At 49.1% G+C, this 13,867-nt stretch overlaps 1 protein-coding gene across 1 annotated transcript; it reads left to right on the top strand.

Moving 5' to 3' along the window:
- Nucleotides 1-907: 907 nt before the first annotated feature.
- LOC147307531 (erythroferrone) lies at nucleotides 908-8,689 on the top strand. The gene is made up of 8 exons (XM_086271899.1): nucleotides 908-1,560; nucleotides 1,742-1,858; nucleotides 2,141-2,255; nucleotides 3,986-4,113; nucleotides 4,504-4,615; nucleotides 5,928-6,009; nucleotides 6,135-6,213; nucleotides 7,392-8,689. Exons 1-8 carry the CDS (start codon nucleotides 1,375-1,377, stop codon nucleotides 7,488-7,490), a joined length of 918 nt encoding a protein of 305 aa, XP_086128025.1. The 5' UTR covers nucleotides 908-1,374; the 3' UTR covers nucleotides 7,491-8,689.
- Nucleotides 8,690-13,867: the final 5,178 nt, after the last annotated feature.

Raw genomic sequence — 13,867 nt, 5'->3', positions numbered from 1 at the left:
AGCGGTTTTTGGAAGAAGCTGCTGCTGTCAGCTCGACTGTGTGGACCTAAAATATGAGAAGCGAGCGTGTAAAACCACCAAGATCAGCTGGGCGCCGCGGCGTGCTGGAAACATGACCCACAGAGTTACACAAAGTATCCTTTTTCTCTGCAGCCACTTTAAAAAGTGGCGAAAAGCAGGAAGTCGTTCTGTATTTTAACTGAAATACAGAACGAGTATTAGAAGTCCAGCTTCACATTTTCCAAGTGGGGCCGAGTGGAGCCTTTGCCGGGCTCAAAGCAGGCCCCGGGCCTTATGTTTGACACCCGTGATCTAATGATGCAGCGACGTGTTTGTGTGTTTGTGCGTTTGTGCGTTTGTGCGTTTGTGTGGTTCTGGTGCCGACTGACTGAGATGTTCATGCTCTGCTGTGGCTTCACTCGCCGAGACGCCGGCAGCAGATCGATGACGCCTGTCACCGTGGCGATCGCACGTTTGATCGGACTGAGATCTGGAGGCTGAGGCGACTCCGTGACATCCGTCTCGTGTCCCTGAAGCCGTCTGCAGTGTGGCAGGAAGTATCATCGTACCGCAGCCATCCTAACAAAGTGTGTGGCACACGTTACTAATGTTTTGTCATCAGCAGCGGGGCCGCTCGTGAACATGAACGTGACGATGGATCACTGTGGGACGTTTCCATGGTTTCCTCCAGAATAAGAACTCTGACTCGCTCCCTCACTGTGTGGCACAGGTGTGTCTGCACACCTGGTTTAATGCCGTCAGCAGAGCTTCATCTGTGGCACATATGCATGCCTATGATCGTATATGAGATGGCTTGCTGTGGCTGGAAACATTAGGACCCAGGAGCAGGGCTGATGTGGAGGAGGAGGAGGAGGAGGAGGAGGAGTGGGAGGGAGGAGGAGAAAAACGCAGCAAAGAAAGACAAATGATGGGAGAGTAGATAAAACAGAGAGACAGAGAGACGCTGGGGAGACGTTCAGGAAACGAGTGCAGACAGACACTGACAGCTTCAGATCCACTGAGAGATACGGAGGAAGCAGGAGGGGCGGGAGGTGGAGGAGGAGTCAGGGAGGCAGATAAAGAGCAGAGGCAGCAGCAGAGGGAGCAGAACGCAAACGCTGGCCTACAGGAGAGACGCCATCACTCATCTGCAGCGTCAGAGAAGAGAGGAGAGGAGGAGGAGCACCCGAACCACCCACCAGGAGGAGGTTTCTCCCAGACAGACGCTGACTTACTCCAGCTCACAGACAACGGGGAAACCAGCAAAACTCAGCAGGAGATCCCTCCACGCTGATCCCAGAGGCGCTGGCTCACAGAGGTGCATCATGGGAACTTCTTAGACCTGTACCCACCTGAGCACCGTCCACACACAGCATGCTGGCCAGGTTATCCCAAAGGAAGAGCGCTCCAGGAGGATCCAGAGGGCTGCTGCTGCTCCCTCTGCTCCTCACAATGATGATGATGGTGACGATGGTGAAGGCTGCCAGCGTTGATGAGGTGGAGAGCGAGGAGGGTCAGGAGATCATGGAGGACGAGGAGGCCGTCAGTGGAGAGCTGCAGGTGAGTTTAACTGACCTGAGATCAGCCTGATGATCCATCAGCTAACTGACGTTTGGCGTTCGATAATGTGAACAAAGCACACAGAGCTCCACGTGAACGCCGAGGGTTTGCTGAGGCGGGCCAGCGTAGTGTAGATGGCGCCTGAGCTGATGAGTCAGTGTGTGTGGTTTGTGTCCTCCAGGACCTGACCTCCTCGGAGTCGGGCAGAGTGTCTCCTCATAGCTCCTGGCTCTTCTTCAGAAGGAACTCCAACAGAGGGGACAACCGCAGAAGCAAAGGGCCCCGGAGAACCTCCAAGGTCAGAAACACCTTCACCCGAAACCCACAGTTGAAAGCTCCCCTGCAGGGGAAACTGCGCCCAGTTCAAAGATTCGGTGGCTCAGATATGAGAGCTCCACCGCAGCTGAAGTTCTGATCATTACCTGATGAGTGTTTGAGTGCATCAGCTTTGCTCTGCTGAAGCTCGTTATTCAAAGACGTCTTAGTCACACATTCTGCTGCTGGACTTATCATTTGTTAAATATAAGTAATACTTTGCCTCCTGACACATGTACCTGACTGCTGTTTGTGTGTCCTGCAGCATGGTCTTCCAGGCCCTCCAGGCCCTCCAGGACCTCAGGGGCCTCCTGGTCCACCTGCAGCCCTCCTGCCCCAACAACAGGAGCTGATCCAGGAGCTGAAGGTGAAGCTAAAAGGTGAGACCTCCAAACACGTCAGCACAGAATTAAAATAATAATAATAATAATGGATTGGATTTATATAGCGCTTTTCTAGGCACCCAAAGCGCTTTACAATACCACTATTCATTCACTCTCACATTCACACACTGGTGGAGGCTACAGGTGTAGCCACAGCTGCCCTGGGGCAGACTGACAGAGGCGAGGTTGCCATATCGCGCCATCGGCCCCTCTGGCCATCACCAGTAGGCGGTAGGTGAAGTGTCTTGCCCAGGGACACAACAACCAACCAGGAGAGCTGGGGGATTGAACCGGCAACCTTCCGGTTACAGATGAGCTTCCCAACCCCTGAACCACAGTCGCAGTTAGCAGTTCCTCAGTGGTCCAGCAGAGGCAGCAGTGATCCATGATAAAAATACAGCAGACCTAGCTCACCTGTTTGAATTTTTGCATTATTAGGGGCGTGGCCTCACAGATGAGCAACATCTGAAATTCTGGGATTTTGGTTGGCTGTTACTGAGCAGTGATTAGCACTGCCACCCCCCCCCCCTCATCCAAATGAGGTCACGTGGCTCCAGAAAAACGTCCAGCGCCCCCAAACCTGAACCTGACCAGGTGGAGAGGATGGATGGATGGATGGATGATGGATGGATGATGGATGGAATCACTGTGACTGCTATCACAGGGACCACGCATGTGTCTGGACCGTCTTTACTGAACATGTGAACATGACACATGACATCATGTTTATTTTTATTAAATAATCAAAACTCAGCGTCATGACAACCAAACAGCACATCACTGCGCGCTCAGTCTCAGCTTATTCCACCCTGAACAGCGCTCCCAGACTCTGCTGCAGCTTCTCATTTTCACTCTGTTTTCTGCATGTAGGTTATATAAATACTGTGTGTGTGTGTGTGTGTGTGTGTGTGTGTGTGGAGGCAGCCTGTCTGAGTCCTTAATAGGGGTAATTTTGTGGAGTGTGGATGTGACTTGGCTCAGCTGCAGGATTCCTGACATTCCTGCTGACTGATGGTGTGTCTTTGTTACGTTGTGTGTGTGAGTGTGTGTGTGTGTGTGTGTCATCAGGTTTTCTTCTGTGTGTTTGTATTTGGGAGGATTACAGACTGTTTCCACAGGGCAGATTTTTTCAGTCCGGTGTGCCAAACGTGACCAGAACAAAGAGCTTTTTATGGATTTCTGTAGAAGTTGTTCACGTGTGCTCCAGCTCACGGAGCCGACTGTGTCTTTCTGTCCCACGTGGAGCACGAGTGACGCTTCCACTCGTCTTCATGCAGCGTTACCTGCACGTAGGGTTTAAACTCAGCCTAAACTCACCAGTTTGATCATTCAGGGCAGTAACACACGTTTGTTTCTGAAGCTGTCAGGAACACACGCACACATTAGCAGGGACTCGATACCTTTGCTGCAGGTGCGTCGTGACTTCCACGTGTAGGAGGCAACATCCAATCAGAATCCTCAAACGTCCCTGTGCACCAACGCTCTTGCTCAGCCTTTCTGGACGTTCTGTTAGCAAAGAAACCTCACAGCAGACACACAGACACACACACACACACACACACAGACACACACACACACACAGACACACACACACACAGACACAGCTAGCACCTACAGCCCTAATGACTCACAGACACACACACACACACACACACGCAGTTATTTTCTGTATGAAGTCATTTTTCCCACCAGTCCGTGCATCTCCTTCTCCCTCCTCCTCCTCGCAGACATGGCTGCAGCCGTACGTTTGCCGTGTGATCGTCCTCCTCGCATCTCCACCTCCTTCTTCAGTCGCCTCCTACAGTCCATCACCATCCCACGCCGCAGCCTGCTGGAGCTGCAGCCGTTTAGCAAGGTAACCCCCCACACTTACACACACACACACACTCAAACACTCTCACACACACACTCACACTTACACACACTCCCACGCGCACACACACACACACACACACACACACACACACACACACACACACACACACACACACACACACTTACACACACACACACACTCAAACACTCTCACACACACACACACACACACACACACACTCACACTTACACACACACACACACACTCACACTTACACACACACACACACACACACACACACACACACACACACACACACACTCCCACACACACACACACACACTCCCACGCACACAGATTTATGTCTTTATTCCAGAGGATTCCGTGAAACAATTTGATCCTCTTGGTTTTGACCTTTGAACCCTGTAGCCCTCAGACTCTGAGCAGAGCCTCCAGAGGGGGCGGAGCTTCAACAGCAGCACTGGCCGGTACACAGCACCCGTCTCTGGCTTCTACCAGCTCACTGCCAGCCTTCTCATCGGTTAGTGTTTTATTACTCTACACAGACTGTATACTAAAGATGGACCCAGTGTTGTCTCTAATGACCCGTAGGGGGCGACTCAGACGTTTCTGAGAAAACAAGCCTCCTGCTAGCTTGACTTTGTTGTCTGGGTCAACTTTGCTAGCGAGAGACAGAGAGAGGCGTTGAAAGGCTCCAACGGAGCTTATTGTTTCGGAGGAAAACACGAACACAGTCGAGTCTTAACAGCTTACTTACACCTGGGCTCGTCAGGCGCTCTGTTTGGCTGCAGTGGTTATTATTATATTTACATGCTTCCAGCTCCCGTTTCTGCTCCGTGACAGCTCGTACTTTTCCTTTTTCTCCCTCCCTCGCTCACAGACACATAACAGGTATGACAGTCCATTCTTCCTGCAGCACGGACTACACTGCCCATCAGGCTACATTGTTTAGCGCGGTGCCTGTAGCATTCTGCCTGCTGCCTTCATGTTAAATTTCTGTATCAGTCATCTTTCTGTCTGCTAACCTCAGCTAACGCCAGCTAACAGTGTTAGCTCGGTGGTGAGTAGCCTTCAGTAATAGCAACAGTACATCACAGATACTGAAGTGGCACATGACCCAGGTAGCTACCATAGCTAAAACAAGCTAGCTGCAGTCGGCTAATGTTAGTTTTTAAACAGAACGTACTTCCAGATGTTTCTTTAGGTTGGAGTCTTTGACGCTGAGAGCAGCTCGGTTGCTGACAAACAGAGTTTGCATTGCACGCTCAGATTTCATCCCTCTCTCATTTAAATGTGGTTTCGGACTTTCCTAGTAAGAAATGCATTCCTGCCCGTGCACTGCTGGCTCTGCTGTGCTGGCTCCGGGTCCCACCAACATTAACAGGACGCTGACATTAGAGAGGGCATAGCCTAACATATGAAACATTAATCCATATATTTCAACAAAGTAGCTGTGTTCTGATTATCACCTTTTTAAACGGTAACTGTAACAAAATACAGTTACTCATATTTTGTATTTTTAATTACGTTATGCTGGTACATGAATTCTGTTTCTGCCCAACACCGACGAGCACAAACATCGAGATGGTGACGGACTCAGCTCCAGGCCGATCGGCCACATCATGATCGGGGTGGATCTGAAGGGGTGGCATGGGGCACCACCCCTGTAGATCCGCCCCTGATCATAATTATATTTACACCAAATTTCATTCAGATATTTCATTGTGTTTGAGACAGAAAACTGATGAATTAAGAAACTCAAATAAGAGGAAGGAGCCGGTTAGCAGGCAGCAGGGATGCTCTTGTAACTCTGATGTGCGTATGTGTGACAGAGTCTGGTGACAGAGTGCAGGTGCGACTCAGAGACAGCGTGAAAGCAGCCATCTGCATCGAGTCGCTCTGCCAGAGCAACCTGTGAGTGCCCGTCCTCTGACAGCTGTTATTATTTCATTATAAAATAATCTACTGCACACACATGACTGGCGATGTTAGCCCTGCCCATGGCACTGATTGGATGTTTTTTGCTGTTTCTTGTACAGCTCTGTGGAGTCGGTGATGGGCGTGGCAGCTGCCGGAGGAACGTTTAGCATGTTGCTAACAGGAACGCTGTACCTGCAGGTAGGACAGCATCAGAGGGTCGCCCTGAGCTATCCCTTTGGGGCAGGGATAGCTCAGTAGGTAAAGTGGTCGCCCCATGATCGGAAGGTCGGCGGTTCGAATCCACTTAACGGCTACCCTGAGGTACCCCTGAGCAAGGTACCGTCCCTACACACTGCTCCCCGGGCGCCTGCTTAGTGGGCTGCCCACTGCTTCACTGAGTGAATGGGTCAAATGCAGAGAAAAACAAGTAATTTCCCCATGGGGATCAATAAAGTATCCATTATTATTATTATTACACCAAAACACACCACACAGAACAGCACAGCCAGGCGTTTACAGGGAGCTAATGCAGCACCTTTAACAGAGACATTATGTGACGGGAGGACGCACTACTCTAAGAATCCTACATAAAAAGATGGACGATGTCCAGTCCCCGCCTCCAAATCATGTCACACTGTCAGATCACCTGGATTCTTTAACGACCACATGAAACCTCGAGCAACAAGTAAAACACGAGCAGGATTTCTGCACGACTCAGCAAGTCAGAGCATGTGAAACACTCTGAGTCCTAAAATCCAGAGAAGACTTGATGTTATAGTCCAGGTGTGTCTTATTGCAGCTGCACATTAATGCCTCTGGTGCACAGCTGGAGATGCTCCAGATGTAAATACAGAGCAAACCTGTTTTCATTCTGTTAGTGCCGCTTCAATAGAAACAGTGGCGTGGGTCATTCATGCACACGGCGTGCTCCGGGGTCTGTGCAGGTGACATGGATCTGGCTCCGAGCTCGTCAGTCCTAAACCTCCCCGAGCAGCATTTAGAGCTGGAGTTAAAAAACGCCGTGTAAACAGAGAAAGCACAGAATCCCAGCACGTGATCCCGGGATCCTCGGCATGTCACTCACCAGGAAGGAGTCAGAGTAGCAGGCATGCAGCCGTGAGCACATCAGTGTTCCACCTGCATGTGGTACTGAGAGGTTTCACTGATCCTGCAGCTCAGGTGAGCAGGCGGCAGGTATTACCTGAACAAAGGCTCTAATGTGCTGCAACATGAATGGATTCACAATGCTGACATCAGCATTAATGCTTTCACTCACTGTCACTGTTTGGTCATTTATTTTTAAACAGAAGCTTTAATATATCTGTCTGTATTAATTGTGTGTGTGTGTGTGTGTGTGTGTGTGTGTGTGTGTGTAGGCGGGAGAGTACGTGTCGGTGTTTGTGGATAACGCCACGGGCTCGGCCATCAGCATCCTCCAGGACTCTCTGTTCTCTGGAATCCTGCTGGGAATCTGAGTCACATGACCGCTGCCATCAGCAGACGGACACTTTGCTCCTCTGTGAGGTTCACCTCATCATCATCATCGCCGTCTTCATCCTTTTACCTGAGTGGGAGCGCTGCTGTTTTGTGGACCTCCACCTACTCCAGCTTCATCAGCATCCACCGATGGAGCGACCACAGTCGGACTCAAACACACCTGGAAACCTTCAAACAAACAAAGCTTTGAGTCATTTCAGTGAGAACTTCGCTGAAGTCAGACATTTTCTTCAATGAAATTTTTTTGGTTTTTGCCTCGGGTCACACTTATAGTTCAGTCATGTGACGACCATCAACAATCGAGGAGCCCTCTCTGTCCTCTGTGGCGTCTCCATCCCAGTGACAGCTACACCTGCTCTGCACCTTCACTGTTGGCTAAAAGACAAAAATGACAAAAACAAGCTTAACCTGTGCACCTGCAAGCTGCTTTGCAACCCACCTCCACCATAGCTCCTTTTTTTGTAGGGAGCTTCAATTGCTGTCAGAGGTCCCAGAACTCAGCCAGACGTGCGAACAGAAATGAAAGCAGATGGAAATAATCTTCTTACTACAGTGATGAGAATATTAACCCACTACTAGTGCCCGCTTTAAGGTAAACATGTGCACCAAGGAGCACATGGCAGACACAGTGTGATGATTTAGACACGAGTCTAACGGCTCCATCAAAGAGAGAACGACTGCAGCGCTGCCGGTTTCACAGGCGGCGCCTTGTTAACTGAGCGGGTCGAAGGTCCCATCTGCTCATGTATAACTCGTATGCATGTACTGCTGCAGGTCTGTGTCTGCAGGACTGCGTTAAAAGAAAGCAGCATTGTGTGTGGAAAAGAGCACATTTCTAAAATGAAAGCGTCACAGTAAGCGGAGTGTTTCCACAGTGTTTCCACCCTCGCTGACACTGAGGAGCCTGTGCTCAGCTGGCTCGGCCTCAGTTTTCCATCCACGCTGCAGCGCTGGCGCTCGCTTCAGGTCATCGCCTGCTGGTCATCAAAGGAACTGCAGCTGTGGCGGCCACTCGCCAGCCGATACTTGGATCTGATGATTATTTCATATGAAGTCATCTGATGACAAACAGTGTTTATCTGTACAGACTCCATTATTGGTTTTCATATCACTTTCATTTGATATTTATTCTCTCAGTGAAACGTGGTAATAAAAGCATTTCTTATTGATCTTTAAAGAGGTGTAAACTTTATTTTAGTGGTTATATAAAAAAGCATTTACAGGACTGATAATATTGCAATATTTCTCCTTTTCCCTGTAAACGTCAGAGAGATCAGCCTTCACGCTCAAACCAGCTTTCTTCATCATCCTGGTCTCACAGCAGGCCGTCTCCACGTGCCCACACGTGCAGAGGTGCTGCCGTGTGATTGGCCGATGAGCATTTTCACAGATGTATCTGACAAAGCGGCAGTGAGAGCGACTGAAAGCCTACATCCACGTCACACATGAAAACCAGGGCCCGTATCCCTAAAGATTCTGAGAATCCTCTCAGAGAGCTCCTAACTTAACCTAAAAATTCCTTGCCAGGAGTTTTAGCTTAGAAGTGATTCCAGAACATTTTCAGTGAACTCTGAGCAAGGAATGGATGGAAAATCCTATCTTAGTGAGGAGGTGTGGTTGACCCCGTTGCTAGGTATGAGTCATCATTTCAAAAGCCGTGATTGGTTGATCCTACAAGTTTGATGGAAATGAGCTTTTGGTGATAATGAGCAAAGGATGTACCCTCAAATCAATAAACATATTATATACTCTAATCTTATGCTGACTGTAATTGTAAATAATATTTCACATTCAAGAAAATATCTGGAAAATGAATAGTAAGCTGTAGGGGTTATAGCCATTAGAATCTAAAATATGTGAACTCATTACACCCTGTTCAAATAATGATTTGTGTCTTATTTGCTCATATTAATATCCTAGCTGGCATATTTTGTACTTTCACTCCCATATGGACCCTGTTGAAAACAAGATGGCCTATCTCAAGGGGCTGTCCTTAATGACGTAGAAATCACAACGTTACAAGTCCAGTGTGGTCTTAACGAGGGTAACATGGCTCAGCTTTTAGCAATGTCTGTGATTGCAGACCCAAGTCATCACTGCTGCATTGTTGCATTTTCCCGGTTGCCAAATACCTCGGGGTTGTGATTACTTTCGTCTCCGGTGTAATAGCGTTGTGGCGTCGAGTTGGTGAAGTAATTGCATCTCTAAGGAGATCCACCACAAACATGATTCCTGCACAATCCAATCTGTAGCGTCTCAATAATTCCCTGTCATCCAGTGTTTGCAGGACATCTCTCCTGCCTCTTCTGTTGGCCATTTTGTGCAGCTGCTTAGGGGAACTCCTAAGCCACTAAAAGTCCTCTTCCCTGCTCGTAGCAGATCTCGCCTTAGGAGCCCTTTTAAGCGCTAGGAATCTTGAGGAATAGCTTTTATATTAACTGGGATTATCGTGTCACTTTTAGGGGAAATTGTAAGAAAACGTCATGACTCTGAGAATTTTCTTAGAATTTGGCCGCTAGGAGCCACTTTTTGCACAAAGATTCTTTAGGGATACGGGCCCAGGTGTTTTCTTTCTATGCAAGCTCTAAAAGCAGACCCGGCAGCACGGCCCGCTGGGCACGAACTGGGATTTGATCCGTGGTGAAAATGAAGCCGGCGTGCTGAGCGATGTTCTCCTGCATCGCGCTGACACTTCCACCTCTGTCGCTCCAACAAGCCTTCTCTGACTGCTTCCTATAAACACCAGCTCCTACTCAAACGCTCACTCAGACAGTGGAAACATGTGCAGACATGCATGTGAATTCAGGAGGAAAGGCCAAAAGCAGAGTTTGTACAGTTGCTGTGAGCAGCGTCAGCTCTCCGTCAGCTCTGCGAGGATCTGCAGGAGCAGTTCTCCAGGCTTCCTGGAGGGCTTCCCATCAGGATGATCCCACTCTGCTCCAGCCATGCTGGCAGAGTTCCCCTGTGTGTTTCTATGCAGGTTGTAATGCACTGGCAGTTTGTTTGGATCGCTGTCATGCTGAAACATGAAGCTGATGTTTCCAGATGTTCCTGCATGGTGGCTCAAACACCACCGACTGACCTGCAGCTGAAACCAAGACAGAGCATGGCTGCAGACTCCTCCTCCTGACCTCCTCGTACACACTGACCAGGATGTGGATCCATCGCTCCATCAGACCTGTTCCTCTGACCTTCAGCTCTTCTGTGGTTTTTAGACCTCATCCTCCAAGAATGGCTTCCTGACAGCCTCACCCTTTCACATCTCTGATGAGGCTTCAGCAAATGATCCGCTGAAGGTCTAGATGGTCTCTCGGCTCCTGTGTCGGGTCTTTCAGATCCTGTTCCTCTGCTTCAGTTTTCAGCGGCTTTCCGCAGCTCTAAAGGATGCGCCGCACGCCACTCTGACCGGTGCTCTCTGGGCAACATCCTGTTGGTACATTAATTCTATTTGATGTCAAACTGCGTCCTTGTGTGACAGGCTGCTGGTAACGACATTTAAAATGGGTTCTTTGCTCCACACCGGTTCAGAGTTCGAAACGCTTGGTAAGCTTGAATGGTTCATAGGTCAGAGGTTGGGTACAAGGACTGGACTGTGCAGACTGATCTGTGAGCCCTGCAGAGCTACGCTCAGCTTTGCATTTATTCTGTTCTGTTATTAAGCTGCTGCAGTGGAGACTCAGCATGAGGATAGAAAGAAAAAGTCTTCTGTAAATCTGTGGTGTCAAACACAGCGCGATCACATCTCTGCTGTGCACAAAACCTCTGAGAAACACAATCAGAGGGAAAATCTTCCAGTACAACCGCGCCGCTCCGCTCACATGTTGCGTCTTGTTAGCTGAGCAGCTCGTCAACAGTCCACGCTGCCGTCGGCTGGCTCGCAGCTGGCGGTAAAGCTGGAGACGACCTCCAGAATTAAGTCACAGCTCCAGTATAACAAGCGCGCATCTGCTGCCACCACCCCAGCGTCTCTGAGACAAGCCCTCCATTCACAGCTGCACACGCTGCTGAATGCACGCTGTGTTCAGAGGAGGGTCGAGGTGAGATCATCCTGCTCGTAAAGTGGCGCCTTACGCTTGGCGCTGAGCCACGCATACACTCACACAGGCTGGGTTACCGTACAAGGCGTGTCGACAGAATAATGAGGGCTGCACGCCGCCACTGCTGACAGCACGCCTCGTAACACACACACACAGCTTCACTGCACGTGAGCAGACTTGCTGTAAACAGATGCAGTGCGATTACATTTACAGCAGATGAGTTTTGTTCAGCTGCCAGCGAGCACAGCATCTCTCCCCCCCCCACCAGCACCAGTCAAACAGCAGCACTGCTGTTGTGCTAGGGTCAACACACCTGAATCACATGATTAGTTCGTTACCAGGCCTGGAGAACTTCAGGACATGTTGAGGAGCTAATTCAGCCATTTAAATCAGCTGTGTTGGTTCGAGGACACATCTAAAACCTGCAGAACACCGGCCCTCGTGGACTGAGATTGCCCACCCCTGTGCTAGACAGTGATCGTGATCACCGTCCGCGGGAGCGCGACAGCCCAGATTACTTACAGCTACTTCCTGCAGCTGATATAAGGTGCAGTAAGCTGAACACAGTTTGTTCAAAAATAGTAGCACGACCGCACCACATATTCTTGTTAGTACCTGTAACGGCGTTGTAACAATAGGAATAGTAATTAGTTCAATAACGCTGTTATTCCCATCACTGTTAACGAGCTAGTTAATGCTTTTTAGTGGTGTCAGTTAAAAATGTTTTACAAAGACGATATTTTTCTAGAACCTTTGAAAAGCAGAAGCTTCTTGAAGCCGGGCAGAAAATAATGGCTCACCTTTAATTTTAATGTCTTCCTGATGTCGGTGCCGGCTCAGTCTCCCCTCCAGACTCTGTTACTTCGTCTGAAGCCTGGTCCCCTGAAACCTTTGTGACTAAACCTGTTTCCGATGGTTTGGTCACAGTCACACCGACAGCCCGCTCGAGGTCACACCGTAGCTCTCAGTGTTCATCTTGCATCGTGGCACACAGCAGCAGACGTTGGTCCTCATAATGGTCAAAGGGCGTCTAAGACCCTGTCCAGCTCTCCTGGAACCTCCTCCGTGCTCCTGAGAGTGCAAGACAAAGCAAACTTTCTGCCACTGACTCATATCGATGCGACACCTGGAGGAGTCGGCTGTGCGACCTCTGTGGAATCCAGGTATGACCTCACGCGACAAGTGGTGACACCGACCCTAACAAAACAACACTAGTGAGAAACTTTTCAGTGGCTTCCACCTGCAGAAGCCTTTGTTTCCCATGAGCTTCCTCACTCCTCTTTAAATGCACCTGTTTCAAAAGCACAGGCTCGTGACTGCAGCACTGTCAGATAGGGATGGGTATCGTTTAGGTTTTATCCGATACCGGTGCCAAATCGGTACTTTTGAAACTGTGCCGGTGCTTAAACGGTGCTCAAACCGGTGCTTAAAGAATGGAGAACACAAACTTTGTCCAAAAACCTCTCATGTTCAGCTGGTTTTTTGTAAAAAGATAACAATGTTAGCCTTTTCTGCAGCTATGGGGCATATATGGCATCACTCTTGGCTGGAAGCAGTGCTTACACAATGGAAAAAACACAGACTTTGTCCAAAAACCTCTCATGTTTAACTGTTTTCCACTTTTTCTTTGGTCGTTTTAGCCTTTTTGGCCAGGGTGAAGGGAGCATCTGCCATCAAACAAGAAGACAGCCGCATGTAGCTATGATGATGTTTGCTAGTTCACCTTACATGCATTAATGTAATAACGTGGTTAGCCTACTCAACGTAAATTACACAGGAACAACATTAAGCTACTCACGCAGAGAAGAACGGCTGCTGCTGCATCATCATCCTCATCATTTCTGCTACACTGGCAGGGCTAGGGGCCAGGACTCTACTCTTCGGGTTTTTGGGGGATGTTGCTCCGGGTCCGATAACTGGCAACCCACCCAACGTGCACAGTGTGAGGTCTCGCAGCAAGCTATCAAATACGGCGCATTTCTTGGCTTTTAAAAAAAAAACGCTATGCGTCGCCAGGTGTTTCATCAGATTCTTGGTGTTACCTCCTTTGACAGTATCACAGTATCAGCTTAAAGCACTTGTTGCTGCTGAGTTTGCATATTTTGCTGTGAAGTACAACCAGACTTTTGACCGCTTCGCCTTGGACATTTTTAATCTGTAGCCCTGCTCTAACTGAACGTACGTACCTGGCCCCGCCTACTATCCTGGGAAACGTAAAATGATTGGCTAGAAGTGTATCACAGCTCAGGAAAAAAAAGGACCGAAATAAAGCACCAAAATGTGCGCTGCTTTTCCGTCTGGTTACTACCGTTTATGTC

The sequence above is a fragment of the Aulonocara sp. 'chitande type north' Nkhata Bay genome, linkage group LG18, assembly GCF_057382095.1.
Source record: "Aulonocara sp. 'chitande type north' Nkhata Bay isolate Kocher_YH1m ecotype deep benthic linkage group LG18, A_spYH_male_GT1.1, whole genome shotgun sequence".
Taxonomy (NCBI): domain Eukaryota; kingdom Metazoa; phylum Chordata; class Actinopteri; order Cichliformes; family Cichlidae; genus Aulonocara; species Aulonocara sp. 'chitande type north' Nkhata Bay.
This window is presented reverse-complemented; position numbering and strand designations above follow the sequence as displayed.